The sequence below is a fragment of the Pseudogymnoascus verrucosus genome (genome assembly GCF_001662655.1).
Source record: "Pseudogymnoascus verrucosus strain UAMH 10579 unplaced genomic scaffold scaffold_28, whole genome shotgun sequence".
NCBI classification, from domain to species: domain Eukaryota; kingdom Fungi; phylum Ascomycota; class Leotiomycetes; order Thelebolales; family Thelebolaceae; genus Pseudogymnoascus; species Pseudogymnoascus verrucosus.
Window position 1 is genome coordinate 290,943 of NW_017263679.1, and position 24,921 is coordinate 315,863.

General features: G+C 48.9%; 9 protein-coding genes across 9 annotated transcripts; 5 read left to right on the plus strand and 4 right to left on the minus strand.

Moving 5' to 3' along the window:
- Positions 1-444: 444 nt before the first annotated feature.
- VE01_06511 (uncharacterized protein) lies at positions 445-846 on the minus strand. The gene is made up of 2 exons (XM_018275956.2): positions 752-846; positions 445-660 (listed from the first exon to the last, which is right to left on the minus strand). The coding sequence occupies exons 1-2, from the start codon at positions 796-798 to the stop codon at positions 480-482; spliced, it is 228 nt and encodes a 75-aa protein (XP_018129427.1). The 5' UTR covers positions 799-846; the 3' UTR covers positions 445-479.
- A 2,713-nt stretch (positions 847-3,559) lies between these two features.
- On the plus strand, positions 3,560-5,583 carry HEM14 (oxygen-dependent protoporphyrinogen oxidase). Its single transcript, XM_018275957.2, has 2 exons — positions 3,560-4,678; positions 4,788-5,583. Exons 1-2 carry the CDS (start codon positions 3,587-3,589, stop codon positions 5,475-5,477), a joined length of 1,782 nt encoding a protein of 593 aa, XP_018129430.1. The 5' UTR covers positions 3,560-3,586; the 3' UTR covers positions 5,478-5,583.
- A 2,550-nt stretch (positions 5,584-8,133) lies between these two features.
- VE01_06513 (uncharacterized protein) lies at positions 8,134-10,368 on the minus strand. The gene has a single exon (XM_018275958.2). It carries the CDS (start codon positions 10,058-10,060, stop codon positions 8,405-8,407), a length of 1,656 nt encoding a protein of 551 aa, XP_018129429.1. The 5' UTR covers positions 10,061-10,368; the 3' UTR covers positions 8,134-8,404.
- A 649-nt stretch (positions 10,369-11,017) lies between these two features.
- VE01_06514 (uncharacterized protein) lies at positions 11,018-14,315 on the plus strand. Its single transcript, XM_018275959.2, has 11 exons — positions 11,018-11,319; positions 11,389-11,705; positions 11,760-12,118; positions 12,173-12,292; positions 12,421-12,458; positions 12,509-12,772; positions 12,819-12,927; positions 12,977-13,327; positions 13,398-13,770; positions 13,827-13,965; positions 14,031-14,315. The coding sequence occupies exons 1-11, from the start codon at positions 11,208-11,210 to the stop codon at positions 14,225-14,227; spliced, it is 2,379 nt and encodes a 792-aa protein (XP_018129424.1). The 5' UTR covers positions 11,018-11,207; the 3' UTR covers positions 14,228-14,315.
- Positions 14,157-15,789, minus strand: VE01_06515 (uncharacterized protein). The gene is made up of 2 exons (XM_018275960.2): positions 15,034-15,789; positions 14,157-14,982 (listed from the first exon to the last, which is right to left on the minus strand). Exons 1-2 carry the CDS (start codon positions 15,697-15,699, stop codon positions 14,347-14,349), a joined length of 1,302 nt encoding a protein of 433 aa, XP_018129423.1. The 5' UTR covers positions 15,700-15,789; the 3' UTR covers positions 14,157-14,346.
- A 152-nt stretch (positions 15,790-15,941) lies between these two features.
- VE01_06516 (uncharacterized protein) lies at positions 15,942-18,393 on the plus strand. Its single transcript, XM_018275961.2, has 2 exons — positions 15,942-16,259; positions 16,313-18,393. Exons 1-2 carry the CDS (start codon positions 16,101-16,103, stop codon positions 18,356-18,358), a joined length of 2,205 nt encoding a protein of 734 aa, XP_018129426.1. The 5' UTR covers positions 15,942-16,100; the 3' UTR covers positions 18,359-18,393.
- Positions 18,349-19,814, minus strand: VE01_06517 (uncharacterized protein). Its single transcript, XM_059463805.1, has 6 exons — positions 19,548-19,814; positions 19,419-19,497; positions 19,252-19,361; positions 19,127-19,198; positions 18,631-19,065; positions 18,349-18,571 (listed from the first exon to the last, which is right to left on the minus strand). The coding sequence occupies exons 1-6, from the start codon at positions 19,575-19,577 to the stop codon at positions 18,419-18,421; spliced, it is 879 nt and encodes a 292-aa protein (XP_059319620.1). The 5' UTR covers positions 19,578-19,814; the 3' UTR covers positions 18,349-18,418.
- Positions 19,815-19,988: 174 nt separating this feature from the next.
- Positions 19,989-22,098, plus strand: VE01_06518 (uncharacterized protein). Its single transcript, XM_018275963.2, has 3 exons — positions 19,989-20,613; positions 20,680-20,757; positions 20,805-22,098. Exons 1-3 carry the CDS (start codon positions 20,337-20,339, stop codon positions 21,941-21,943), a joined length of 1,494 nt encoding a protein of 497 aa, XP_018129422.1. The 5' UTR covers positions 19,989-20,336; the 3' UTR covers positions 21,944-22,098.
- Positions 22,099-23,261: 1,163 nt separating this feature from the next.
- VE01_06519 (uncharacterized protein) lies at positions 23,262-24,859 on the plus strand. Its single transcript, XM_018275964.2, has 5 exons — positions 23,262-23,474; positions 23,570-23,832; positions 24,005-24,128; positions 24,260-24,448; positions 24,619-24,859. Exons 1-5 carry the CDS (start codon positions 23,435-23,437, stop codon positions 24,801-24,803), a joined length of 801 nt encoding a protein of 266 aa, XP_018129421.2. The 5' UTR covers positions 23,262-23,434; the 3' UTR covers positions 24,804-24,859.
- The last annotated feature ends 62 nt before the right edge of the window (positions 24,860-24,921 follow it).

Below are 24,921 nucleotides of genomic sequence, written 5' to 3' on the forward strand. Positions count from 1 at the left end.
TTACGTTCCTGGTCGCCACGCGGGCGGATGCTGATGAGCAAGGAAAAAATCGTGGTGTTCGTGAAGTAAATGTCTTCGCTACCCGCTTCTTGATCGTCATATGTCAAGGGTGATCTATATGTCTTTGGTGATAATGGTATCTCTATATGACATAGGCCTTCTGAAGATACAACTGTCTACCTCGAGCCTACAGTAAGTGCAATGGTGCTACTGGGAGGGAATACGTCCCGAATCACTAGAAACTGAGAAATCTCGTAGATTTTTACAGATTGTGGATGGTGAAACACGTTTTTATTTATGAGTTCTAAAAATCTATCTAAAACGCAGAAATAAGCCGAATTTTTTATATATAATTCTCTGTGTTCGTCCTGTAGCTTTTGTTAACATTATTTGAAAGTTGAGGATTGTGCTGCGATCGTACTTTCTCACCTTCTTTTTTAGATTCTCGCCTCCCCGCCTTCCCAACATCGTCTAGGATATTATTTTGTGGTGGTGCTTCTCTCAATGTATGTTCGAGCAGTATAGCTAGCCAATGGGTGGTCTGGTGAAGAAAACCATTCTTCGACTTGGGCTTGATATCTCTTCAACTTTTCGTCCTTGGTCGTGGTGTTGTTGGCGATGTTGATGCCGATGCCCGACGTGCTCTGGTATGGCCTATCACTAGCCACGCAGATGTTAGCTGCCATGAACCCTGCTTTATATCGTAGAGCTTTCAGGAAAGGAGGGAAAAATGGATGAAACTGGGTCCTACCTAATATACCGCGTGCTAGACCCTTTAACGGCCTCTGTCGAAGACATTGCAGTGAGTGGTAATTGTAAAAGTAGTTGGGTTGAAGTTCGTCCAAGTCTCCCGCTGAAAGGTGCTTATGCCGATTGAATCCATGATCAAAAGGCGGGCGGGGAGAAAGATTTTATATTTGAAGGGAAAACTATGTGGGATGTGAGTATGCCACTCCGCCTCGTCTTAAACTATGTCTTCGTTACTACTGCCAACAAGTACCAGTGTCAATCCCATAGGTTAATGATGTACGCTAATGCTACACACGGCCATGTTATACGGGTACTAATTAGTACTGTATGTATATACTCGTAATGGATAGGTCGGCAGGAAGTGGGTTGGACTAGGGGGCAGGAGTTGCAATAGAAATGTGGTTGATTTGGGCAGATTAGAGATAGTGGAGTTCAGTTGAAGAGCATGGGAACTATGCACTGGTTAATATGTATGGAGTAGTGTAGTATGTGGTGTGTTATGTGGTCAAGTAGGTGCTATTGTATGGTATTACCTTACTCTATTGGCTGTCCTGTTACTTACTTTTTATTTTGTTGGGTGAAGTTAAAGAGGCCGGGCTCAATCGTGCACACTTCCCCATCCTGTACCCATATTAATGTGATACATTAAATTTGGAAGATACACGCGCATACACTATGATTTGCTACTGCATACATTATAATTTGCTAGTGCATACACTATGATTTGCTACTGCATACATTACGATTTGCTACCACACGTCCCCTTTGCCCTTACTGTGACTTCTTCTTGACCTTATCCCCCTGCTAGCGTATACGCCACAAATGGCCCAAACGGCCGGGCTAGTTGGACCGGTGAGCAAAACCCATGCGGCGGCGGTGGGGTTGTGTTTGGAATTTTTTATTGGAGGTTATTGCTGTAGGTGCCGCGGAAGGGAAGTAAGTGGCTTGTCGTCAGCGACATATGCGATGCGAGGCGGAATATGAGAATCGGTTGAAGCAAGCTATGTAAGTTAGCACTGTATTGTAATGGGGTGATGCGTGATGTTAGTGGGCAATGGATCATTGGATTAGATCCATGTAGCTGGGCCTCGAACAGGACTGCGCGCAACTCGATGCTGTATCTCTCCTTGCTCGGTATATCCAATATGAGATCGATACATGCGTGCCATCTTGGAGCACGCATGTCCCATGTTTGATCTGGTACTACAGTAACCCAGCATAGTTAGAGAGTCCACTTTGGGCCAGGACCCTAGAAGAGGGGGTCCACGGATTATGCATACGGCAATGCCCAAGAACCACCGCATCCATGACCGGTACTCCAAGGATAGCCACACACGCCACAGCCCACCATCAGGCTCTGTCTCATCCCAGCTCCCCAGCGAGTTCGAGGGCTCGCTTTAATACCAGTAGTTAGGTCATCCGTACTCGCGTGGAGAGCTAGCCCTGTGAACCTTTCTAAACATAATACTAATACTTCCCAAGGCTATGGTTGAGCTGATGCCTTTTATCCGACATGTAGATCTGTATATATCTACGTCTGCAGCCGTATCAACTGAACTTAATTGCGAACCGTGCAATAGAATGCACGGAGTTGAAAGATAGCTGCGGTTGATGGGTCGTACCCTAGCCTTGTAGAGTATTTTGCGTCTCTTTTCCTTGCCACTGTTGACGGGCGCCTTACCACTCCCCATGTAATGCCGCGCAGCTACTCAGCCTCCCCCAGGCCGCTAGGCCCACTTGCCAACACACCAGTATGTTCCTGCATTTTAAAAGGCGTGTAAGAGATTTGTTTGCATACCAAGGAACCATTTGACTTACTGAGCAAATGTATTCCTCGTAGCTACTCCCTTCGCTCCCTGCTTTATTGCATATTCGGTTAGTAATGTGATTTAGTACTGGGCATTCATTTTCATCAATACTAGCGCTGGTACCACCTGAGTCTTCTAAGAAACCTACCAATTGTAACTCTAGTATGGAGCCTAAGCATATTACTATTCCCCCCACCCCTATGTGACGGTACCTACCCGCTATTTTGACTGCCTCACCTCACGCTCACCGCACCTAAGTTATGTGGGTTGAGTTCAGTTTTGGTAAGCAAACCTGCGAAGGTCCGGTTATACAGCTATTACAGATCGTCGTCATGTGCACACAAGAGGCGGGGTTTTCAGCCATTCAGGGCGAGAAACATATACATGCAGGGTTTACAGATGTGGTGCATGATCTGGTCAGATCACGGTGATGTGATTATCGCACCTGCGTACCTGCAAGGTGAACCACAGGCGGCTAGCCTTTGGACATCCATTTTTTTGGCCAATGCCACAGGCTTCTTGTGAGGACTGGACCTTTCGGGTGTGGTCCCCTATCCTGCAACTAGACACCACATCTCAAGTTCCTACATTGGAAGTTGGTCGCATCGCTGCTAATCGGTTCAGCTATTCTCAGTCAGACTGAGAATAGCTGAACCGAAAGAATCTATGACTGAGTCAGTCATAGATTTTTTCTTCGGTCGATCGCTTCTTGCTACGATTGCAGACGTCGTAGCTGCATGTGGTATTTTGTCACAGCATTGAATATTTCACTAATGAAGAAGCCATCAATGCGGTGTGTTTTCACACCCACTGTTATATGTTTTATTTTATTTCATTTTTGCCTCTTCTAACCCTTTTACCACCACTTACACCCCCGAAGCTGCCAGAGTGGAGCTTTGAAAGCGGATCTTCGGGATGTAGTGGTTGTCCGTGCACGACCCGATAAGCGAAAGTTGGGGATACAACCGCGTCTAACACTCCCCAGATTTTCTTGAGCGACACGCAACAATCCGCGTCCTACAGCGCCAATGCTTCTCCACGCCCCCGAGGCACGGCTGGTGATGCTCCTCCGACAATGCTACAGGTCACCACGTTGTCTGTCCACCCGCCGCGGCAAGCGACTCTACACCACGATGCGGGTCCCGAGCACCTCCGCCCCCCGACCACGAGCTGGGCAGTCGAGCTGTAAGACCGGGAATTCAGCGCGCAGCTTGACGAGTACAACCGGTGGCGCACCGGAGCACGTTGCTGTCCTCGGCGGTGGCATCACCGGGCTCGTTGCAGCGGCCATGGCGGCCCGATTAAACCCCGATACCAAAGTCACAGTATACGAATCCAGCGACCGGCTCGGGGGATACGTGCACAGCGAGATGGTGCAGAGTTCAGATGGGCCGGTTGTGTTTGAGCTGGGCCCGCGGTCGCTGAGGCCTGCCACGGCGAGGGGGTATCATGGGTTGTCCATGGCACAGAATTTGGGGCTGGAGGATAATATGGTGTTTACGTCCAAGGATAGCCCGGCGGGGTCGAATCGGTTTATTTACTACCCTGATAAGTTGGTGAGGGTGCCGAGTCCAAATGATGGGCGGTTACGGGTGTTTTATAAGCTTTTGACAGACCCATTGTTTGAGGGGGTCGCCGGAGCGCTGTGGGCGGAGTCACAGGTACCGAGGCGCCCTGATAGCCTTGTGGATGAGTCGATTGGAGGGTTTATAACGAGGCGTACTGGCGGGAACCCAAAACTCGTGGATAATATTTTTAGTGCGGTGATTCATGGCATATTCGCGGGTGATATAAACAAGTTGAGCGTGAGAAGTTTGATGCCTCGCTTGTGGGAGGCGGAAGGGCGATTCGGAAGCCTCTCGATGGGGATGGTTAGGAACAAGCCAGAGGGGTATGGGCCTAACGGGATATCTGATTTGCATAAGTGGGGAGATCAGGTATTATTTGGCCAGGCACTGGGTGAGAAAGCGCGACAGGCGAGTATATACACGTTTACGAATGGGATGCAGACGCTACCGGATGCTTTGGGGAGGGTTATTAAGGAATCGAAGAATGCGAATATTAGGGGTGGGACGAGCGTTTCGGGGATTTCGAGCAGCTCAGACGGGAAAACCATACGAGTGAGCACCCCTTTTCCCCTTATTCAATGATCCTTCCACCAAGCTCATCAGCCCTCGCCTTTCTCCATTCCTCGCACACCTCCAAACCGTGTAAGCTAACACACCCCAGATCAAAACCTCCAACAACCAACCCGCCCAATCCTACAGCCACGTCATCTCCACGCTCCCCGCCCACAACCTTTGCCACCTCATCAACATCCCCGCCCTATCCCTCATACCCTACACCACCGTCATGGTCGTGAACCTCTACTACAAAAACCCCCACCTTGTCCCTCAACCCGGATTCGGCTACCTGATCCCGCAATCTGTTCCCTTCAAGCAGAATCCCGAGTTCGCACTCGGCGTCGTCTTCGATTCCCACGCTACTCCCCACATCGACGGCGCCCCGGGAACAAAACTCACCGTTATGCTAGGAGGTCACTACTGGGACGGGCGGTCGGCGGATGAGCTGCCAACGCCGGAGGAGGGGCAGCGGATGGCAGAGCTGGTGCTGGCGAGGCATTTGAAGATCACCGATAAGCCTGATCAGGTGCTGGCGACGCTGCATAAGAATTGCATCCCGCAGTACACGGTCGGGCATAAGGAGCGCCTCCAGAGTGTTGATGCGGGGATTAGGAGGATGTTTGGGAATAGGTTGAGTGTGGGGGGAGCGTGGGTGGATGGGGTGGGTGTGAATGACTGTGTATTCAGTGGGGCGTTTCAGGGGCTTTCGGTGGGTAAGGGGTATACAGGGCTGGAGCTGGCGTTGGAGGATAAGGAGAAGCTGAGGACGATGATGCCGCCGGGGTTGACGCTGTAGAGGGGGTGGTGGATATAGAGGTATGGATGTTGCGTGAGGCGTGTGGTATTTTTTACCCTCCTGTATTTTTAGTACGTCGAATAAATATAAATATAAATTATTTTCGTCTATAGGCGGTATTTTTAAAAATTCCTATGAGTATATGTTTATTATATTTTTACTCTCATCTTTCTCTCTCAAAACTTTTTAACCAAGCGATAACAAGCTCGTCACGATGATCTTTTCACCCCAAGACTCCGTCAGTGCCAGTCCTCCGACACACCGCCACCGCCCTTCGAGACAGTGTTCGGCACGGGTAGGTATATACCCAGCGTATCCGGGTATATACCCGGGTATATACCTACCCTTTTATATGAGAAAACTACCCGGGTATTTCGAGTAGGTAGGTATATACCCCGGGTATTTGCCAAGCTTTGCCAAGTAATTAGAATGTATGAATATAACCATATTGTGCTCGTAATATGCTTGTGATGTAGATGCCATAACATATAATGAGCGACTCCTCATTATCAGATGTGCCTATTGGCCTCGACGACATTGGCCTCGATGAGGTTAATGAGCCAACCTTACCTACTCTTCTTCCATCGCTCTATCTCCAGCCACCTCGTACAATGCTTCCTCCAAGCTCTTCACCGCTGTTTGCTAAGAATCTATATATGCGTACGCTGTTAGACACTACACCACTAACTATTCGGGTTACCTGTAGCTAGCCAGACTGCGGTTATTCACCGCAGCCATTAGTATTCTCAGATAAATCAACTGGTAACTTATAGAAGCACTACACCCAAAAGCACCTGCAAATCTCATTTAGTATGAGAAAGAACGACTAGGCACAAGCAGCATTAAGTCCGTCAAGTAGCTCATCGTTCTTTGAGCTAAAGAAGACAACGGCTAAGCAGCCAGTTAATGCATCAAAGTATAGAGATTTACTGCTACAATTTGTAGTATCAAACAATCTGTCATTACGCCTTGTTGATAGTCTATCTTTTCGTCAAATTATTCAATTCTTAAGCCCTATTACTTTGTCAGTATCTGCTAGAACACTACATCGCGACCTTCAAAGGCGGTTCTCACTATGCTGTGCTTAGTTACAAGCAGAACTCCATTCTTATATTGCAAATGGAGGCCAGATATGCTTGACTACCGACTTATGGTCTGTACGCAACTACACTGAATACTCTGCAGTAACAGCACATTGGATAAATAGCAAGTGGCAGCAGAAGTCAAATCTGTTAGATGTGATTCATCTAAAAGAGCCAATTCACAGCGGTGAATATCTTGCAAGCCAATTATATGCCGTTACAGATGATATGGGGATTACTGATGCTATCTTTACATGTACACGAGATAATGCATTAGCTAACACTGTTATGCTTGCTGAGTATAAGCTCTTAGCTCGCAATCATTCAACTTCTATACAACAGCCCTAGACTTTTACTGTTAAAGAAGGCGATGTACGTTGTATTGCACATATTATTAATATTGCTGTTCAACACGCTTTAAAGACAATTAAAGCGGACCCTTTAGCAGAGGCGGAGACATATAGGTGTGAGCTAGGTGCTGTACGAATCCTACGTACTGTTGATTCTCATACAGAAGTTATAAATACACTTGCTAAACTTCGGAGACATATCTATGTGTTTCGGAATCGCCGGTTATAGAAGGACGCTCTATAGAAGCAAACAATGGTAGCTGGCCTTAAAGTACAGCAATTATCACTTAATATGCTAGTCTGCTGGAATTCAACATATAAGATGCTTGAATCCGTAATAAAGCTTTAAGTGCCAATTATAGCTATCTGTGCGTCGCAGCAGTGGGATATTAGCATGAGAGATATTGCTCTTAATGCTAATGACTGGTTAACGATTAAAGAGCTTAAGCTATTTTTCGTTATCTTCTTACGCCCTTCGCAGAAGCTACAAGCTAGCACATACCCTACTCTTAACTACGCCATTCCACAGTATTTAAAAATGATTAATAAGCTTAATCATATGCTAAAGGAAGTAGGTGAGCAGTCTACAATTGGAATTGTATGCAACGCAGCGCTTTACAAGCTAAATGAGTATTATACTCTTATAGTAAACTAGCAGTATAGCCACTTAAGTGTAGCTACAATTTGTGATCTAAGAATGAATCTTGAAGTCTTTACAAGCTTATGGCTAAGTAGTAGAGAGGCAAGTAAAAGGAATCGAGTAAGAGCTCACTTTTAAGATGTCTTTACACAGTATAAGACCCGTCAATATCATCTTGACACTAAGAGAATCGAGCAGCAGACAGAATTAGCTAATGCAGCAGTCCATGAGACTGATTCCGACGATGATCTATACGCTACAGAAGGAATCTCATTTCAAGAACCTAAGTGGAAGCGGTGGATACTTGAGCTACAGCCTGGCTAACAGACAGATATTCTAAAGTACTGGTTATCAAAGCAGTATATGTATCTAATTGTTGCGCAAATTGCAAGAGACTATCTTGCAATTCCAGCTACATCTGCTGCATCAGAGCGGGTATTTAGTAATGGCAGCGATATAATTACTAAGAAGCGGAACCAGTTGTCGCCTTCAACTGTAAGATATTTACTCTGCCTACGGGATTAGGGTGTACTTCCAAAAGGTGACGACAGCGAAGGCGATGGAGACGATGAGTGGGAGGAATAGGGGTTGCAACAGTATATTACATTATTATATCACGACCTAACGTTATTATTATAGTTATTATTAACCTCAATTCTACTTTTCTGCATAGCAATTTTATAGCAGAGCCTCATATACCCGGGTATATACCCATACCTACCCGTGATATCCTACCTACCTACCTACTCTACCCGCGAAGCTCCGGGTATATACCCCAAGTGGTACCCGCCGAACACTGCTTCGAGACGACAGCAGCACAACCCCCCAGGACGCCATACAACAACTTAATCGACCTTAATCGACCTTAATCCCCACCTTTCCAATCTTCCTCAAGCCAAACCCAATAATCGCAAGCACCACCACATTAGCACCAAAGCACAGCCAAAAAGTCGCTCTATACCCATCCATCAGCATCTCCGCGACACTCTCATCCTTCCCTTTCTCCGACAGCGTGACGCTCGACGCCACAACAGCCGTGATAGCCAGCCCGACTGAGTTCCCGATATTCGAGATGGTGTTGAAGACACCTCCTGCCAAGCCGTGTGTCTTGGGTGGGAACACAGAGGTAATGAGCAAATTGGCGACAGTGAAGAGGACGTCAGCGCAGATAGGGGCGCAGGCGGTGGCAAAGAAGGCATAGGTCCAGTAGGAAGAGGCGGGGTCGATGATGGCCATTAGGAGTGGAGATAAGGCGCTGATGCATGCGGATGCGAGGACGAGGATGTCTGCGCGGACGCGCTTGACGAGCCATCCTGTGAGGAAGTTTGTTCCCGTACCTGTGACTACCATGGGGAGAAAGCGGATGGAGGTCTGGATAGCGGAGAGGGACTGCACGGATTGGAAGAAGAGGGTTAGGAAGAACTGGACTGCGTTGAAGGTGCCCCAGATGATGAAGACAGTGATGCAGAGGGAGGCAAAGACGCGGTTGCTCCAGATGGAGGGGGGGATGATCGCTTTGAGCCCCAGGCGCTCTTGGCGCTTGACGTAGAAGACGAAGGCGGGGATGAGGGCCGTGGCGATGGAGAAGAGGGTGATGGATACGGGGGCGAGGAAGTGCGATGCACCGCTTGCGAGGACGGAGAGGACGTAGGAGAAGAGCCCAAGGGAGGTGCTGAGGAGCATGCACCCGATCCAGTCGATTTCAGTGCCCATGCGGCGGAGGATGGTGCGGAGGGATTGAGACTCGGCAGCTTGGTCGACGGGGACGCCGAAGATGGAGATGACGAAGATAATGGCCGTGAGGATGGCGGCGATGTAGTATCCGTACCGCCAGCCGATCGCCTCGACGAAGACGCCGCCGATAACAAGCCCGACTGAGAACCCAACGGGCTGGCCGGCACCCAAACACGAGAAGGCAATATTACGCCACGAACCGGTGGGAATATTGCTCGTGATCAGGATCACAGAAGAAGGGAGACATAGGGACAATGCCACGCCCTGCGCAGCACGGAACAGTATCAACTGGATGCTGGTCTTGCAGACACCGCAAGCGACGGTGGTTACGGCCATGAGAAAGACGCCAAGGAGGTAAATTCGACGCCCTCCGGCGACATCTGCTATCGATCCCGAGAGGAGGAGGGTGCAACCGCACGCCAATGCGCTCACAGAAGCAGGCCAGAGCAGTAGATCTTGAGATAGGCCTAGTTCAGCTGCCATTGTGGGCAAACTGACGACTAGGATACCGGCCAACATGGAGTTGATCAGCGTGATACAGGCGACAGTGCCGACGATGACGGTGGCTCTCCATTTGGAAATCCCTGGTGCGTCTCCATTCGCATTCGTCAGGGGCTCGGTGATTTCTTCATCTGCTGGGACCTGCACAGCTTGAGCGTTAAGGCTTGCTTGACTAGTCTTTGGATCTTGGCCCAGGATGGGGTATCCCATCGGCTCCAGTTCAATGCCCCGATAGTTTTCCTCCCGAGTCTCGAGACTAGTGGTTGTTGCCGACATCGTGATGGAGGCCACGGAACTGGCGTAAGAAATTGTATGGCAGGAGGGCAAAGTGCAAGATGTCAAGATCAGATCAATTCCACTCCGATAACGCCCATACTCAACTTCGAATAAAGGATAAATGATTACATCGGTGCTGGCAAAGAGTCATTAGCCCGTGACTAAGCAGCCGTCCATCGGCTTAAGAGACTCATCGGCTTAATACGGGGCAAAGAGGATCGATCGCTCGCCAATCAACAATCAGATTCCATCAAGGGTCAATTAATCTGCATCTTGAAGCCATCGCGAGATCAAGGTTCCTGCAGGGCCGATTCTGGGTTGACCAGTGGACCAGTCTGAGACAGCTGGGTTTATGCAAGGCAGACTGTAGCTAATAATAGTACGTAAGTACCTCTTTCCATAAATTTGTATATAAATGTACATTATCACATGATCTGTCATAAGGCTTAATATATTTGTAAGTTTACGCAAGATAAGTGTTAGCTTATACTTATTAATAACTATCCAGAAGTTACTTCTAGTCGGGTAGAGCGTGATCCAACCCTGGATTAATAGAGTCGTCGCTGCGTATGCTGCATTGATGAGAAGGCGTACCGGAACTGGATAAAACGATATAATAAATAATTGATCCTGTAAATGGTCCCGATTTCAGCTTTCTATTTTCTTTCGCATGTATGTGGAGAGTTTTGTACGGTTTCAAGCATTATACGGAATATTTCGATTCAATGCAAGCCTCCTGTCGCCGTTATGATCGACTGCCGTTATACGCGTATGCGCTCTATACGCGTATAACGGCAGTGGAGTAACGTCTGTGCGGGGCCCGTTAGGGCGGTTTGGGTTGGTTTGGGTTGGTTTTGGTGGTTTCTTTGGCTGTTGCCGGTTTTCTCATGGGATGGGTGTTCCCGTTCCCCACTAGGACGGCCCATGGCCTAGACTGGCACTGGCGAAGACGGCTGGTCTGTTTTTACCATCGATGACCACATATAAGGCTTACGTTCCATTGTACTAATCATGAAGTTGTTGTTGTAGTTATTATACCCGTACCGTTGCGTGGCAAACGTTTTTAGAGACTCGACCAAAGAAATTCGGCCAGCTCTCCCTTTCATTTAGCGGTAACACCTCTTGCTAGACCACTTCAAGATTGGTCATGGCGAAGCAGATGGGCCTGGAAGACCAGGATGGAGCCCATGGTGAAGATGATGCGCCTCCAGCTTACGAAGAGGTTGTAGAAGAGGTATTGGATGCCACGCAAGTGATAGGTATACTGCTTCTGGCTTCAACAATCAACTACAACAAGACACGGTTTGAATTTACTAATTTTTATATAGACAATGGACGAATAGACGTTAAATTAAATTCGAGGCTCGCGAGAACACTCTCCAAGCTCATGGTCAAGAGCGAGGAGGTTTCTCATGCACCACCAACTTATTTGCCACAGCCAACGAAGGCTAGCGTCTCGCTGAATATCGTCATCCAGGTAGTTGGAAGTCGAGGGGATGTTCAGCCGTTCGTTGCGCTAGGAAATGAGCTCCAGCGGAGTGGACACCGCGTACGACTCGCGACCCATGACACGTTCAAGTCCTTTGTGACCGAAGCTGATTTAGAGTTCTTCCCAATCGGGGGAGATCCCGCAGCTTTGATGGCAGTAAGATATTCCAGCCCCGCAATACGTGCTATCTTAAGTTTGACTCTCTTGTAGTATATGGTTAGGAACCCTGGACTTTTACCGAGCATGGATGCTCTGCGCTCCGGAGAGATCCAGAAAAAGAGAGCAATGATGGAGGAAATGATGGAAGGATGCTGGAAGGCATGCATTGAGCCAGACCAGGATTCCGGTAACCCTTTCGTGGCAGATGCAATCATTGCGAATCCGCCGAGTTTTGCCCATGTCCACTGTGCGGAAGCTCTAGGGATTCCGGTCCACATCATGTTCACTATGCCTTGGACGGCCACAGAAGCATTTACGCACCCTCTGGCAAATATAAAGACCACGAATTATGATGAGAAGCTGACGAACCGCTTGTCGTATGCAATTGTAGACTGCATGATGTGGCAAGGGTGAGTACTAAAAGAACCTTTACCTGCTCAAGATTTACTAATATGAGAATGTAGCCTGGGTGATATAGTGAACAGTTGGCGGTATAGACATCATTTAACGCCAGTGCCGTTTAGCGAAGGGCCATTTCTCTCAGACTTGCTTAAGATACCAACAACATATTGCTGGTCTCCTGCGTAAGTGATATTTATCGGGCCAGGGAGACGAGTGTCGAGGCACACGTTTGATTTTTTTTTCGGGAACTTGCAGATGGCTACTTTATGATACTTGTTAGAAATGGCACGCTAACTCCTGGCATCTACAGATTAGTACCGAAGCCTTTAGATTGGCCAGATCACATTGGTGAGTTTTCATTGGTGTCAAAATTGAGACTATTGAGTTAACAAGATCAGATGTTTGCGGATTTTTCTTTCGCGATGCGCCTAAATATTCACCTCCGTCAGATATCGATGAATTTCTTCACGCTGGTCCTGCTCCGGTTTATATTGGGTTTGGAAGCATTGTCATTGATGATCCGGAAGCGTTTACAAATTTAATCCTAGAGGCAGTCGAGGCGGCTGGCGTTCGAGCGATTATATCAAAAGGGTGGAGCAAACTGGGAGATACAGTGACGAGAGTCCCAAAGGATGTTCTATTCATTGGAGACTGTCCACATGGTGAGCATGTATTGCCATTTCCGCTATCCACTTGCTGATTTTGCAGAATGGCTCTTCCAACATGTTGCTGCGGTTATACACCATGGCGGAGCCGGAACAACAGCATGCGGTCTAGCAAACGCGTGCCCAACAATGATCGTGCCATTTTTTGGCGAGTAAGTCCATCTCACCTTTTCAGCATTGACATTCTGACACACGTTGAAGTCAACCATTTTGGGGAGCTATGGTTGCGACCGCTGGTGTGGGGCCTGATCCCATCCCACACAAGTTGCTCACAGCTGGAAATTTGGGCCAGGGGATCAAATTTTGTCTATCAAAAGATGCAGTACATGCTGCAAAGGAAGTCTCAGCTCGAATGTATAACGAGTCGGGGGTCCGGACTGCAGTCGAGTCATTCCATCGTCATTTGCCAACGGAGGCTTTATCTTGCGATCTTTTACCTCAATATGCAGCAGTTTGGCAGACTAAGCTTGCCAACAAGTCGCTGAAGCTATCTAAGATTGCTGCTGAAATGTTAATCGCAGAGCATCTCATTTTAGCCAAAGACCTCAAAGTGTGAGTTTGACCATTCTCCAAAGAAAGTGGAAAGGGTAGAGATTATAAGATGCTAGCTAACACGACGTAGTTACCAATCGAAGCCAATACACATTGTTACTCGACGTTGGGATCCTATTACGGCTGGTTCGTCCTCAACTATTGGAGTATACACTGGTATGGTCTCTGGCGCCACTGGTATATTCTCAAAGCCATTCGATGAATACAAGCGTTCGCGTAAGGACGGTTCATCATCCTCAGGTGCCAAAGTAGCTGGTAATATGGCCCTAGCATCGGCTAAAAGTGTTGGTCGCGTCAACTCGAGCCTGTTCAAGGGAACAATGATTGATGTGCCGCTTGCAATTACGGAAGGCTTACGGGCAACGCCTAAACTTTATGGGGAATCTGTGCCGGATCACGAGCCCATTACTGGTTGGAAAAGCGGCGCAAAGGTTGCGGGAAAGGTTTGCTATATCGATGTTTGCTGTTAATATAGCATAGCTGACTCCAGCGTTATTAGGAGTTTGTGGAAGGCGTCGGTGGAGGCCTTAGCGGCTTCTTCGTGAAACCTTACGAGGCGGCTAAAAAAGATGGTACAAAAGGCTTTTTTGTTGGATTGGGGAAGGGGACATTAGCGCTTCATACGAAACTAGGTTCATGTACGTCTTTCCTTCTCCGCGCCCTTGAACTTATTTTTCAAGTTTTACTTAGCTAACAATCTCAGCTGCTCTTGGTCTGTTTGCATATCCTAGCCAAGGCATCTACAAGTCAATTTATGCATCAACTCATGGTGGAACGAGCAAAAATATAGCGATAGCTCGCCGGGAAGAAGGCTCTTATTTACTTCCAAGGCATGAAATTGATTTGCGACGACTTTTAGAGGCGTGGGAGAGATGCGGTGGAAAGTACGCTGGCACCTAGGTTAGAGCATCAAACTCAAAATATTACCTGTATATTAGTAGTGAGGAATAGGCACCGAACAAAATACCTATACAAGCGTTCAAATCCACACAAATATTATATTTGCGCATGGCTGGGTTCTATGGACTGTCCTGAGACTTCTTGTCTAAGAAGGCAAGAGCAGCAACACAGAGAGCATCAATACCAGTTTGCATCGTAGGGTGTATCGCCGGTGCGAATCTCGCCGTGTGATTAGCGGGAATATCATCAATTCTTCCTTCCTTTAACCTCTGATCCCATAGTTCCTCCTCTACTCCTCCCCAATGCCAGAACGCACACGGACGGCCCTGCGATGTTGCGAGCACCGAAAAATCCTCTGCAATGGTCGTAGTCGGTATATTAGCATCAAAGTTCTCCCCAAAATGCTCACTGAAGCCCTTTCCTAGCATTTTAATCATCGACTCATCATTCACCGTGTTTGGCAGGTGCCGAGTCATTCTGAAAACAGGCGCGATCGTCGAACCGCTTGCTTCGCACTCGGCCTTGACGATCCTCCGGATTGATGTCAGAAGCTGCTCGCGCGTTTGAGGGCTCACACTGCGTATATCGATGCCGATTTCCGCAGAGTCGGCGATGACGTTCTCGGTATGGCCGGCTTGCAAACTCCCAACTGTGAGAACGGCAATATCGCTTGGATTAATCTCTCTACTGGTGATGGTCTGCAGACGTACTACAACGTGAGCAGCCATGACAGCAGGGTCAATAGTCCGATGCGGCTACATATGTCAGCTCTTGAATGTAATAGACACTCTGTAGCATCAACTTACCTGCGACCCATGCCCACCAATCCCAAACATCGTAATTTTCATACTATCCGCCCCCGCCATAATGGTCCCCATCCTCGACCCCACACTCCCTGCCCGCATCGCCATCACATGTTGCCCGAGCACAAAGTCAGGTACGGGGATCTTGTGCCTATCATACAGACCATCATCTACCATTGCCTTCGCGCCGCTTCCACGCTCCTCGGCAGGTTGGAAGAGAACTATTAACGTGCCGCTCCACTGTTCCTTAAGCTTAACCAGCCTTTCTGCTGCGGCAAGGAGACATGTCATATGCATATCATGCCCGCACGCGTGCATCACCGGCCGCAAGACACCCTCAACGTCAGGCATATTTACTTTGCTGGCGTACGGAAGGCCGGTTGCTTCCGCGATTGGGAGGGCGTCCATGTCGGCGCGTAGAAGGATAGTTTTCCCAGGGCCATTTTTTAGCACGCCGACAACACCGTGGCCGCCAATGTTAGTGGTGATGGTAAAAGCCTGGAGACGCGAGAGTTCGCCTGCAACCGTTTTGGCAGTTTTTTCTTCAAGATTCGAGAGCTCGGGATGCTCATGAAAGTGCTTATAGAGAGCCTCGTATTTCTCGACATCTATAGGAGCGGTGAGGAGGAGGTCAGTCGGAGAGCCGGTGATCCGACGATTTGCGTCCATAATTGCAGATGCAATGGTGTTTGCGTAGATGGTGATTACGGGCCCCTATACCAAGGCTCCTGATTATACTCTTTCGATAGGAGAATTCCAATTCTCAATTAGCTGCCTGTGCTCGCGCGAGCATGCCACGCTGGTAGTATCAAAGGTGGGTCTGCTATCATCAGCCCCACTTTTACCCCGCGATCAGGGGGACGACGGTGGCGATGCGGGAATTGTCACAGCTTCAACCACCCCCAATAAATAAAACACTAAGCGCTTCTAAATATTCCAAAACTCAGTAGTGGCGATTGTCCGATATATGTACGAAATAATGTAACATCACTCTAATTTGATACCAAGTAAAGTCACGTGGAACAATTCAGCTCCCCGCCGTTAATCCAGTCTTCAAAGACCTTGCGGCAATGAACTCTTACTCTTCGTCAGGTTCGGCCAATTATGACGGAGGCGTCGAGTCATCTTTCTCTAATGCTCTGACACTAGGGGGAAGTCCAGCAGGACGCTCAGACGAAAGCACGAAGATGGCCAATGCATGTGCACAGTGCCATAGGCAAAAGCAGAAGGTTCCCCTCAAACCCAAAATCCCGGCCTTCTGGACCAAACTAACGCAATATAGTGCAATAGAGAGCAGCCGTGTTCAAACTGCGTCCGGCGCAGTATTCCCCATCAATGCGTCTCGTATACGCGTCCAGAACGTCGCAAATCTCGCACTGCTCGACATGATCCGTATCAAGGTCAACCCGCAAGCTTGGCGGAATCAGCTTCGATATCATCTACTCCTGCACAGCAGCAAACCATCTCAGGCCATTTCAAATCAAGAACAGCCAAGATAGCAAAACGTCAGACTCTTGGTCGTCTCTTTAAGGCCAGAGGTGCTGCATCTTATCATGGCGATTTCTACTTTGGGCATCAATCTGCTGCTAGTATGGTAGAAGCAACGACACAGGAAGTACCAAGTGGCATCTACGTTGGCCACTCGCGTGGCAGCCGTATCGGAGCCGCTCAACCTTTCCGGAACGAAAGAGGACCCTATGCTCAGCTCTGGGAACTTATTGGCAGTCTACCCCGCCAGAAAGCAACAGTTGATCATCTGACCGCGCGATTCTTCAAGGAGCTCAACCCAACATTTGACAGTGTGCACGAAGGGACATTCATGACTTCTTATAACAAATTCTGGGATAGGAAAACCGGCTGTGATGATCTTACAAATGTCGATATTCGGTGGCTTGCGGTCTTGTTTATCATCCTAGCTTTTGGAGAGCTACTTGACTGCCCTCAGCCGTGTTCCGCAGAGGCTCAACGAGAGTCCGAAGACTCATCTCTACATTTCTATTGGGCTTCACGGAAGTCTCTTGTTATTGCACCCTCCTTCTACGGAGAAAGCACAGATCTGACATGTGCTGGCATTCTCATCACTCGCTATCTAGTGTATGCGCGCAGGATCTCGGAGAGCTGGCTAACAATAAGCTTTGCGATCCGTATGGCGCAAGCACAGGGAATGCATGTTGATGGCGACCAATTAGATCTCCCCCGCAAAGCCACCGAGACTCGCCGAAGATTGTGGAGCCAACTATACGATTTAGACAGATCGATTGCCTTGGCTCTCGGCAGACCATACGCCATTAATGACCGACATTGCTTTATGAAACAAGTCGAAAATGTATGGGTTGATAACATGACAGACGAAGAAGCAGAGAACGCAACAGCGCTATCTCTTGATACGCCCACACTAAGTGTTCTGATACGTTTCCAGCACCAACTGGCCGTCATCATCGGCCAGATCCAAGAACAATCCTTCACCTTCTCTACCACACCACTTACCTCTTCCGCCTCCTATGACGAAGTCCTGAAATATGACGAAGCCCTCCTCACCTGGAAAGACAGTCTCCCGCCATACTTCCGCCTCGAGAATACCGACCTATCCCTCGACTTACTCCCCGCCTACAGCTTCATCCCCTGGCACCGCCTATACCTACATACCGCCTTCCACTTTGCACGCATCACGCTGCACCGCTCGTACCTCCTACGGCCCTCCATCACTGATCGTTTCCAATACAGCCGCAACGCTTGCATGTCATCCGCGTGCGCAGACCTCAAGATCAAACTTTCGTTCCGTTATCCGGACATGGCTAGCCGGTTGAAATCTAACGTAGCCGCCCATCAACTCTTCAATAGCGCCTTGATACTTGGGGTCATTGTCGTGCGTGACCCGCAGGCACCCCAGACAGACGCGATCTTAGATGATCTCCAGGCGTATTGCGCGAAGCAGAACTCAGATCCATGGATCAACGAGATTGGCCTCGCGGAGATCAGGGTTGTGGAGCTGTGCATTTCGCGCGCAAGGCAGGCACGGAATGATACTGCTGCTGCATCGCCAGCGGAGAATGTCACGCCTGATTTTAATCCAGCTGTAACTTCCGAAGGTTATAATTCCTCAGCGGTTACAAACACGTCTCTATCACAAGGGCTGCAGGGGAGTCATGAGTTGTCGGCGTCACAGCAAAATGCTATGGGAGAGACCTTTCCGTACGCGTTTCAGAACCCAACAGGGCTACAGGATCCATGGTCAGATTTCTGGTCGAATCCAGCCTATTTCTTTCCCGAGGCTATGGATTATCAGATTTGGGAGGGGCTCGTGGATGATCTCGCGGCTGTAAATTAGATTACTATTTTGAGCATAATTATATACCTATGGGATGACTTATAACTCTACTAGTCTATGCTAAACAATAGGATTTGTTAACGTCCCCAGCCCATGGCTAATCCATATCTTCATAGTATCTCCCTCCTGTAGATAAACCGGGGGTTTATAGCTATGTCCAATCCCGCAGGGAGTTCCCGTCAATATGACTGTCCCCTTCTTCAGCGTTGTACCCTATACCTCTCGTTAGCATTCAGCACACCCCAACTCAATCACAGGGAGCAGGCACTTACCACCGAAAGATAAGCAACAATCTCCGCTATGGTAAAAATCATGTTTCTCGCCCTGCCATCCTGCATCACCCTCTCATTCAACGTACTCCTCAACTCCAACACGCTCGGATCCGGCAGCACGCGCCTCGACACCAGTACCGGGCCCACTGGGGCAAAGCCGTCAAACCCCTTGCAATACCCCCACTGCGAGCCCCGTTCCTGGATTGCCCGCGCCGTCACATCGTTCGCGGTCATATACCCCAACACGTACTGCATTGCGTCCGTAGCCGAGACGTCCTTAGCGTCTGCGCCGAGCACCACTGCGAGCTCGACTTCGAGATCGGCCGAGGAGGCGGCGAGGGCGGGGAGGTGGATGGGTGAAGAGGGCGCGTTCAGGCAAGTTGAGGGCTTGAAGAAGACTTCCGGGTTGGTTGGGAGGGCTAATTTCATTTCAGCCTTGGGAGATGTTAGCTGACAGTGATGATATTAGGGCGCTGGGAGGATAAGTAGAACGTACGGCATGGTCGGTGTAGTTGAGGCCAATGCAGCGGATGGTGCCTGCTTCGGCAGGTGTTATGGGTGTGAGAATCTGTGAATGGGCGTTAGATCGGAAATATGCTAAAGGTAGAGTTATCTGGGTACCTCGCGAGCTCTGACAACTCGGCCGGTGAAGATAACATCGAAATCAAGTGCTGAGATGCCGTTGAGGAGTTTGACCATCACGGGCTCGTTTTGCTCCATTGCAAGGCCGACTGGATGTAAAACTTAGCAAGCTCTTATGGGTTCTAAAAACATTTATTTGGGCTTACCATCGAGCTCCGAGTCAACGGGCTCGCCGCAATATTCGTTTCCATCTTCACCAATGAAGCGGACGAAGCGATTCCAGATCTAGTTGTTATTGTCAGTCGAAATCTTCTATCTGGGAAACAATAACGAACTGGAAGATCGGGCGCTGTTGCGGAAGGCATGTTTATGATTTTGGAATGTGATGATAGAATCAAAATCTTAAGACGACGCAGACAGACATCGTCGAAAGAAAGACTGTACTATTTTCTACAACCTGTCACCTTAACCACCGGAACCATTTCCGCATTCCATTTCATTCCGAATACCAGGAAAGAATAAGATGATACGGCTAATCATCATTGTTTAACAAGACGTTTGTAATTTGGCACTTATCATCAGTAACAGCGGTGCCGATCAGGGGCGCCGATCTGCGGGGAAGGAGACTATCGGCCTCTCGGCCGTCTAGCATTCGGCGGTGTCGTCCGATGCTGGATTGCGCTTAGCCTAAACCAGCCATTGATAAGGGGAAAGGACGCTACGGACAATGCTACGGACCACACTACGGATAACGCTACGGACTAGTCCCTTACCACCATCGATTCGGACTACGCTACGGACACATACTACGTACGACCTCACGAAGAAAACGTTGAGCGGGACGCGATATGTCGAGCAATTCGCCACGGGGCAATTATGCGCTACGGACATTCACTCGGATTCCTATCTCTTGGGATTTCCCCAAAGAAGCGGACTCCAAGATCCCGAAGGTAACAGCAGGTCAGGAAGCGGGAACCAAACTGATAGCCGCCTGGGCTGGCATTGCAATATAGATATATATGCGTCTGGCCATGGAGTAACATATTGCACCATTATCAATTTCCTAGACAGAGGTTGCACATCCATCTACTTTCACATATTTTATGCATTGAGCTTCGTCCATCATGGACGTTGAAAGCACCCCAAAACTGGCGGCCAAGGACCACGCACAGATCAACCAACTCGAGAAAGCCTCAATTGATGATGATGGCACAAGTCACGCGAGCACGATGTACATCGACCCGGTAGCGCAGCGTAAACTGCTGTTCAAGCTGGACATGTACTTGTCCCCGGTTATGACTCTGATTTTCCTCACGGCATACCTTGATCGTGCGAACATCGGAAATGCGGCGTCGGCTGGGCTAATCACGGACTTGGGGCTGGTTGGAAACCAGTTTGGAAGTAAGTCCTGTTTCCACACACTCCAAAGACAGACATGAACGCGGAAATGCTAATGTGTGAAAACAGATGCCGTGACGCTTTTCTACGTCCTCTATGTCGCATTTGAACTCCCGTGCTCGCTGGTCCTGAAGAAATTCCATCCTCGTACGTCCTTCCCATCTTTAAGCAGAAACCCAACTAACAGGTATTAGGACGCATGATCCCCGCCCTCATGTTCTGCTGGGCCTGCGTCATCATCGGCAATGGCTTCGTGAAAAACGCCGGTCAACTATACGCCTGCCGCCTTCTCCTTGGCGCCTTTGAATCCGGCATGTTCCCCTGCCTATGCCTCTACCTCTCCACTTTCTACACGCCTGGCGAGCAAGCCGTCCGTATCTCTTATCTCTTCGTCGCGTCCGCTCTTTCCGGCGCTTTCGGCGGGCTCTTCGCGTTCGCGCTCCTGAAAATGGACGGCATTGCCGGCTTGGCAGGCTGGCGCTGGCTGTTCATCATTGAAGGCTGCGCCTCCGTCGTCGTCTCGATTGTGATCTACTTCGTGCTCCCGAATAACTTTGAGGAGGCACGCTTCCTGACAGAGGATGATAAGGCGTTAATGCGCTTGCGTGCGGAAGCCCATGCACGATATAATGGGAAGCCGCAATTCGACTGGGCGGAGGTCAAGAAGGCGCTTACGGACCCGAAGCTGTATATTAGCTGCTGGAGTCAGTTTATGGGCGATACTTGCTCGTTTGGCTTGTCGACTTTTATGCCTATCATCATCAAGGGTTTTGGTTTTGATACTGTTACGACGCAGCTTTTGACTATTCCCATCTACCTCTGGGCGTCGGGAGCTTACATCCTGGTCAGTTGGATGTCCGATAGGTACAATAGCCGTGCCGCGTTTATGCTCCCGGGTGTCATCGTCACGGCTATTGGATATGCAGTCCAGCTCGCAGTCCCGCAAGCCAATCGTGCTCCACTGTATTTTTCTGTGTTTCTCATCGCACCAGGAATCTACATCATGGTCGGCCTGAACTGCACGTGGCTCCTAAATAGCCATGCGGGATACTACAAGCGTGCGACTGCCATTGGTGTCAACCAGACTTTGGGCAACTGCGCCGGTCTGATTATTGGGCAGATCTTTAAGGATTCAGTGGGCGGGAAGTATGTCACGGGTCTGAGTGTCAGCCTGGGTGCGGTGCTACTAGCGGGTGTGGGTCACTCGTCATTGTGGGTTTTGTTGAGACATCAGAATGCGAAGAGAGAGAAGTTGACGCCAGAAGAGAGGGAGGATGCAATCTTGAATGGAAAGGGAGGTGACTTCCATCCAGATTACAGGTATACGCTGTAATATTTTCTGTCCCAAACTTAGTTTCACCATTTTATTTTAGTGTTTTGGGCCAGAACACATATATATACAAATTTGTTAAAGATTTAAAAGCGAGCTGGGAGCATGTGATATATATGTTCTGATCTGTTTGTTGCCTAAATATCCGTACGTTGGGGATCACCAGCCGATATGGGTGGAATCCCTGCTACCGAACAGAATTATCACTTTCGGCAGCACCAAGGTAGAGTCGGAATAGGAATACTACAGTAGGATATAGCAATCATATAGTACTACCACCGGAATCTCGACACTTGTCGCATGTCTTGCTCTTGTGACCTTGCACCGCTTTTGCTCAGGCCCGGCTCAGCGTCGGCTCAGGTATGCTCAGGCCTGGTCAGGTATGCTTTGTTTATGCACCACAACACAGCCAGGGCTCATTTCGCTAGGGTTCGTCAACTCTTGACGAGGAGCCAGAATGGGCCCCGTCTTATCTAAGCCGGCACCCTGGGGTATAGCCCAAAAGAGAGTAGTTGACAGCATGCACGAAATGTGATCCATCCCGTGGTGCGATGTTGCAGGAGACCTATGTTGTGGCGTCACGAATCAGCAAGCTGTAGACACTGACTCGGTGGATATCCAGACTTCATCTGGCAAACCTGACTGAGTAACCCTTCTCCACCCAAAAATATGTTCGTCCCGAGACACCCTTTAGCTCCGTATATAAGCGGCATGTTGGAGCTACTTCGGAGCAAACAGTTCCAGGCAGATGCTATTTATATCGCTTCAGTTGCAACCCGTGCATCCCATCCGTTCTCTCTGAGATTTTCAGCTCATTTCGAAGGCACTGTATCATCGCGCATATTAGCACCAACATGCGAATCATTGGATGCGTTCGTGCATCAGATTTGGCAAACTACTTGCATCTAAGTAATTGCTCAATCCCAGTTGTTGGGGTTGACTGCGCAGTGGCCTGGTCTAGTCTTGGAGAGGATGTAAGCTGGGGGCTGAAGCTCGCGGAGCCACCGATATCCATGTTCTGAAAGATTGTCAGCCCTAGCGTCACTGCGAATCACAACCTTACTTTTAACCAAGCACTAGCGATTCCGTCAGCCGCATTATTGAGCTTCTTTCAATCAAGCACTATCGATTCCGTAAGCCGCATTATTGAGCTTATTGAGCAAATAATATCATTCGCCAAAACCCTCGAACTCGCAGGAAGATAGCCCATGGTAGGCTTGCTATCTTGAGCTGAAAGTGAGATTTGGGCCAAAGCCCTTAATCATTGGGTTTTTATTGCCTAAGCCACTTCCATGCTGTCATCAGCGTTTTAGTGAATTTATGGATAGGTGGATAAATGGGTACTACATCTTTTCTCAGCTTTAACAAGACGAGCATTCTATAAAGTCCCGTTAATTGCCCCATCTGCTACCATCCATCTGCACTTAACCCAAAAACGAAATCATAGTACATATCTCAAGCTCAATCCCACCAAGACCAAAGACACAATTCAAAATGTCTGACCAAGACAATGCCCTTGCGCTCCACAACCAAGGTAAGCCGCGCCGCGCACCACCCCGCAGTGACAATAACTCCCGAAAAACACCTAACAAAGCATCCTACCTGCACCACACACTAATCTTCTCTAAGCCCGCGCCGCCCTCGGCGTCGCCCCCCTCCAATGGGACAACAACCTGCAAGCCGCAGCCCAAAGCTGGGCGAACCACCTCGCTCAAGTCAACAGCTTAGACCACGACCCCAACGCCAGCGCGGGTGAGAACATCGCTCTGTTTTCGCCAGCAAGCGATACGATTCTGGGAAATGCAACGGGGCTGTGGTTAGCTGAGAAGACAGCTTATAGCTATAGCATTTTTGATGGGAGTCAGGTTGAGGCGGCAGGACATTACACTCAGGTATGTATCTGAATACTTCGTGATGTAGATTTTGCATGTTTTGTTGGCTGGATCACGCGCCTGTCTGCCAGAGAAGAGAAATGGGAGTTAGGGTGGAGGACGAGAGGGGGAGCGAGGAGAGAGACAAAAATATCTGAGATGGAGTTAATGATGAACTAACCGATCTTCGTAGTGCGTCTGGGCAAATACCACGAACGTCGGTATCGCAGCCGCGACATCTTCCTCCGGCACCGAGTTCGTCGTTGCACGCTACCTCCCACAAGGTAATGTCATCGGGCAGTACCCTTACCCGCAAGGTATCGTTCCCTTCTTTCCCTATAACTATCTTCCCTCCCCTCCTCTCCTTCTCTCCGTCTCACTTCCTCTTCGCATAACATCGTGTCGTGTAATTCACAAGCAGCGAGCACTAATGCCAAATAATTAAAAGGCCAACTACCGCAACAAGGCTTCGAAGGGATCTTCCTCGTGAACGCAACCAATTCCTCCGGCGGCCAGAAATGCGGCGTTGGCTGGTACCGCAATGCGCTGCAGGCCGAGGGACAATCGCCTGATCCGCCGCTTGAAGCTGCAGGCGTGGGGCGTGACTGGATCCCATGGGAGGGTAATGAACAGAGCGGTATGTCTTTCTTTCATTTCCTGATCGACCTTCTGTTTACTGTTGTTTTATTCTAATCCCTTTTCGCATCCATTCCCAGTCCCTTTCCCTCACTGCCAGACAACATCTGCACACACCTTTATGCAAAAGCATCTCACTTTACTCATAGAGCCCCTCGCTAACAATACTAGTTACATTTGCTGATGGCAACGTCTTTGCCTGGAACATCAACGCTAATGCGCAGTCCGAGCCAGACTATACGATGGTTGGCACTAGCCATAATAACTTCCGGAACTTCGATGTGTACAAGGATAATAAGCGTATCTTGTATTCTCAGAATGGGTGGGATTATAGGACTATTTATTATTGTAAGTAAGGGCGTGGAGGTCTCTAGATAGGCCTAGAATCGGAATTGTAGCCTATAGTATCAAGCTGTTACTTTTATTAATAAACCAGACTTGATTAACTTACAAGGTTGATTACGAATAATGGAA

Excerpts from the sequence above, each read along its gene's own strand:
- VE01_06511 (XM_018275956.2), bottom strand. The coding sequence starts at position 798 with ATGTCTTCGACAGAGGCCGTTAAAGGGTCTAGCACGCGGTATATTAG. Across the intron at positions 661-751 it reads TCTAGCACGCGGTATATTAG|TGATAGGCCATACCAGAGCA; the intron begins GTAGGACCCAGT and ends CTGCGTGGCTAG.
- HEM14 (XM_018275957.2), top strand. The coding sequence starts at position 3,587 with ATGCTTCTCCACGCCCCCGAGGCACGGCTGGTGATGCTCCTCCGACAA. Across the intron at positions 4,679-4,787 it reads CAGACGGGAAAACCATACGA|ATCAAAACCTCCAACAACCA; the intron begins GTGAGCACCCCT and ends AACACACCCCAG.
- VE01_06513 (XM_018275958.2), bottom strand. The coding sequence starts at position 10,060 with ATGTCGGCAACAACCACTAGTCTCGAGACTCGGGAGGAAAACTATCGG.
- VE01_06514 (XM_018275959.2), top strand. The coding sequence starts at position 11,208 with ATGGCGAAGCAGATGGGCCTGGAAGACCAGGATGGAGCCCATGGTGAA. Across the intron at positions 13,771-13,826 it reads GCGCAAAGGTTGCGGGAAAG|GAGTTTGTGGAAGGCGTCGG; the intron begins GTTTGCTATATC and ends CAGCGTTATTAG. Across the intron at positions 13,966-14,030 it reads TCATACGAAACTAGGTTCAT|CTGCTCTTGGTCTGTTTGCA; the intron begins GTACGTCTTTCC and ends TAACAATCTCAG.
- VE01_06515 (XM_018275960.2), bottom strand. The coding sequence starts at position 15,699 with ATGGACGCAAATCGTCGGATCACCGGCTCTCCGACTGACCTCCTCCTC. Across the intron at positions 14,983-15,033 it reads TTGGTGGGCATGGGTCGCAG|CCGCATCGGACTATTGACCC; the intron begins GTAAGTTGATGC and ends TGACATATGTAG.
- VE01_06516 (XM_018275961.2), top strand. The coding sequence starts at position 16,101 with ATGAACTCTTACTCTTCGTCAGGTTCGGCCAATTATGACGGAGGCGTC. Across the intron at positions 16,260-16,312 it reads GCCATAGGCAAAAGCAGAAG|TGCAATAGAGAGCAGCCGTG; the intron begins GTTCCCCTCAAA and ends AACGCAATATAG.
- VE01_06517 (XM_059463805.1), bottom strand. The coding sequence starts at position 19,577 with ATGCCTTCCGCAACAGCGCCCGATCTTCCA. Across the intron at positions 19,362-19,418 it reads CGTTGACTCGGAGCTCGATG|TCGGCCTTGCAATGGAGCAA; the intron begins GTAAGCCCAAAT and ends TTTTACATCCAG. Across the intron at positions 18,572-18,630 it reads TTGTTGCTTATCTTTCGGTG|GGTACAACGCTGAAGAAGGG; the intron begins GTAAGTGCCTGC and ends CGAGAGGTATAG.
- VE01_06518 (XM_018275963.2), top strand. The coding sequence starts at position 20,337 with ATGGACGTTGAAAGCACCCCAAAACTGGCGGCCAAGGACCACGCACAG. Across the intron at positions 20,614-20,679 it reads GGTTGGAAACCAGTTTGGAA|ATGCCGTGACGCTTTTCTAC; the intron begins GTAAGTCCTGTT and ends GTGTGAAAACAG. Across the intron at positions 20,758-20,804 it reads CCTGAAGAAATTCCATCCTC|GACGCATGATCCCCGCCCTC; the intron begins GTACGTCCTTCC and ends AACAGGTATTAG.
- VE01_06519 (XM_018275964.2), top strand. The coding sequence starts at position 23,435 with ATGTCTGACCAAGACAATGCCCTTGCGCTCCACAACCAAG. Across the intron at positions 23,833-24,004 it reads CGGCAGGACATTACACTCAG|TGCGTCTGGGCAAATACCAC; the intron begins GTATGTATCTGA and ends CGATCTTCGTAG. Across the intron at positions 24,449-24,618 it reads GGAGGGTAATGAACAGAGCG|TTACATTTGCTGATGGCAAC; the intron begins GTATGTCTTTCT and ends TAACAATACTAG.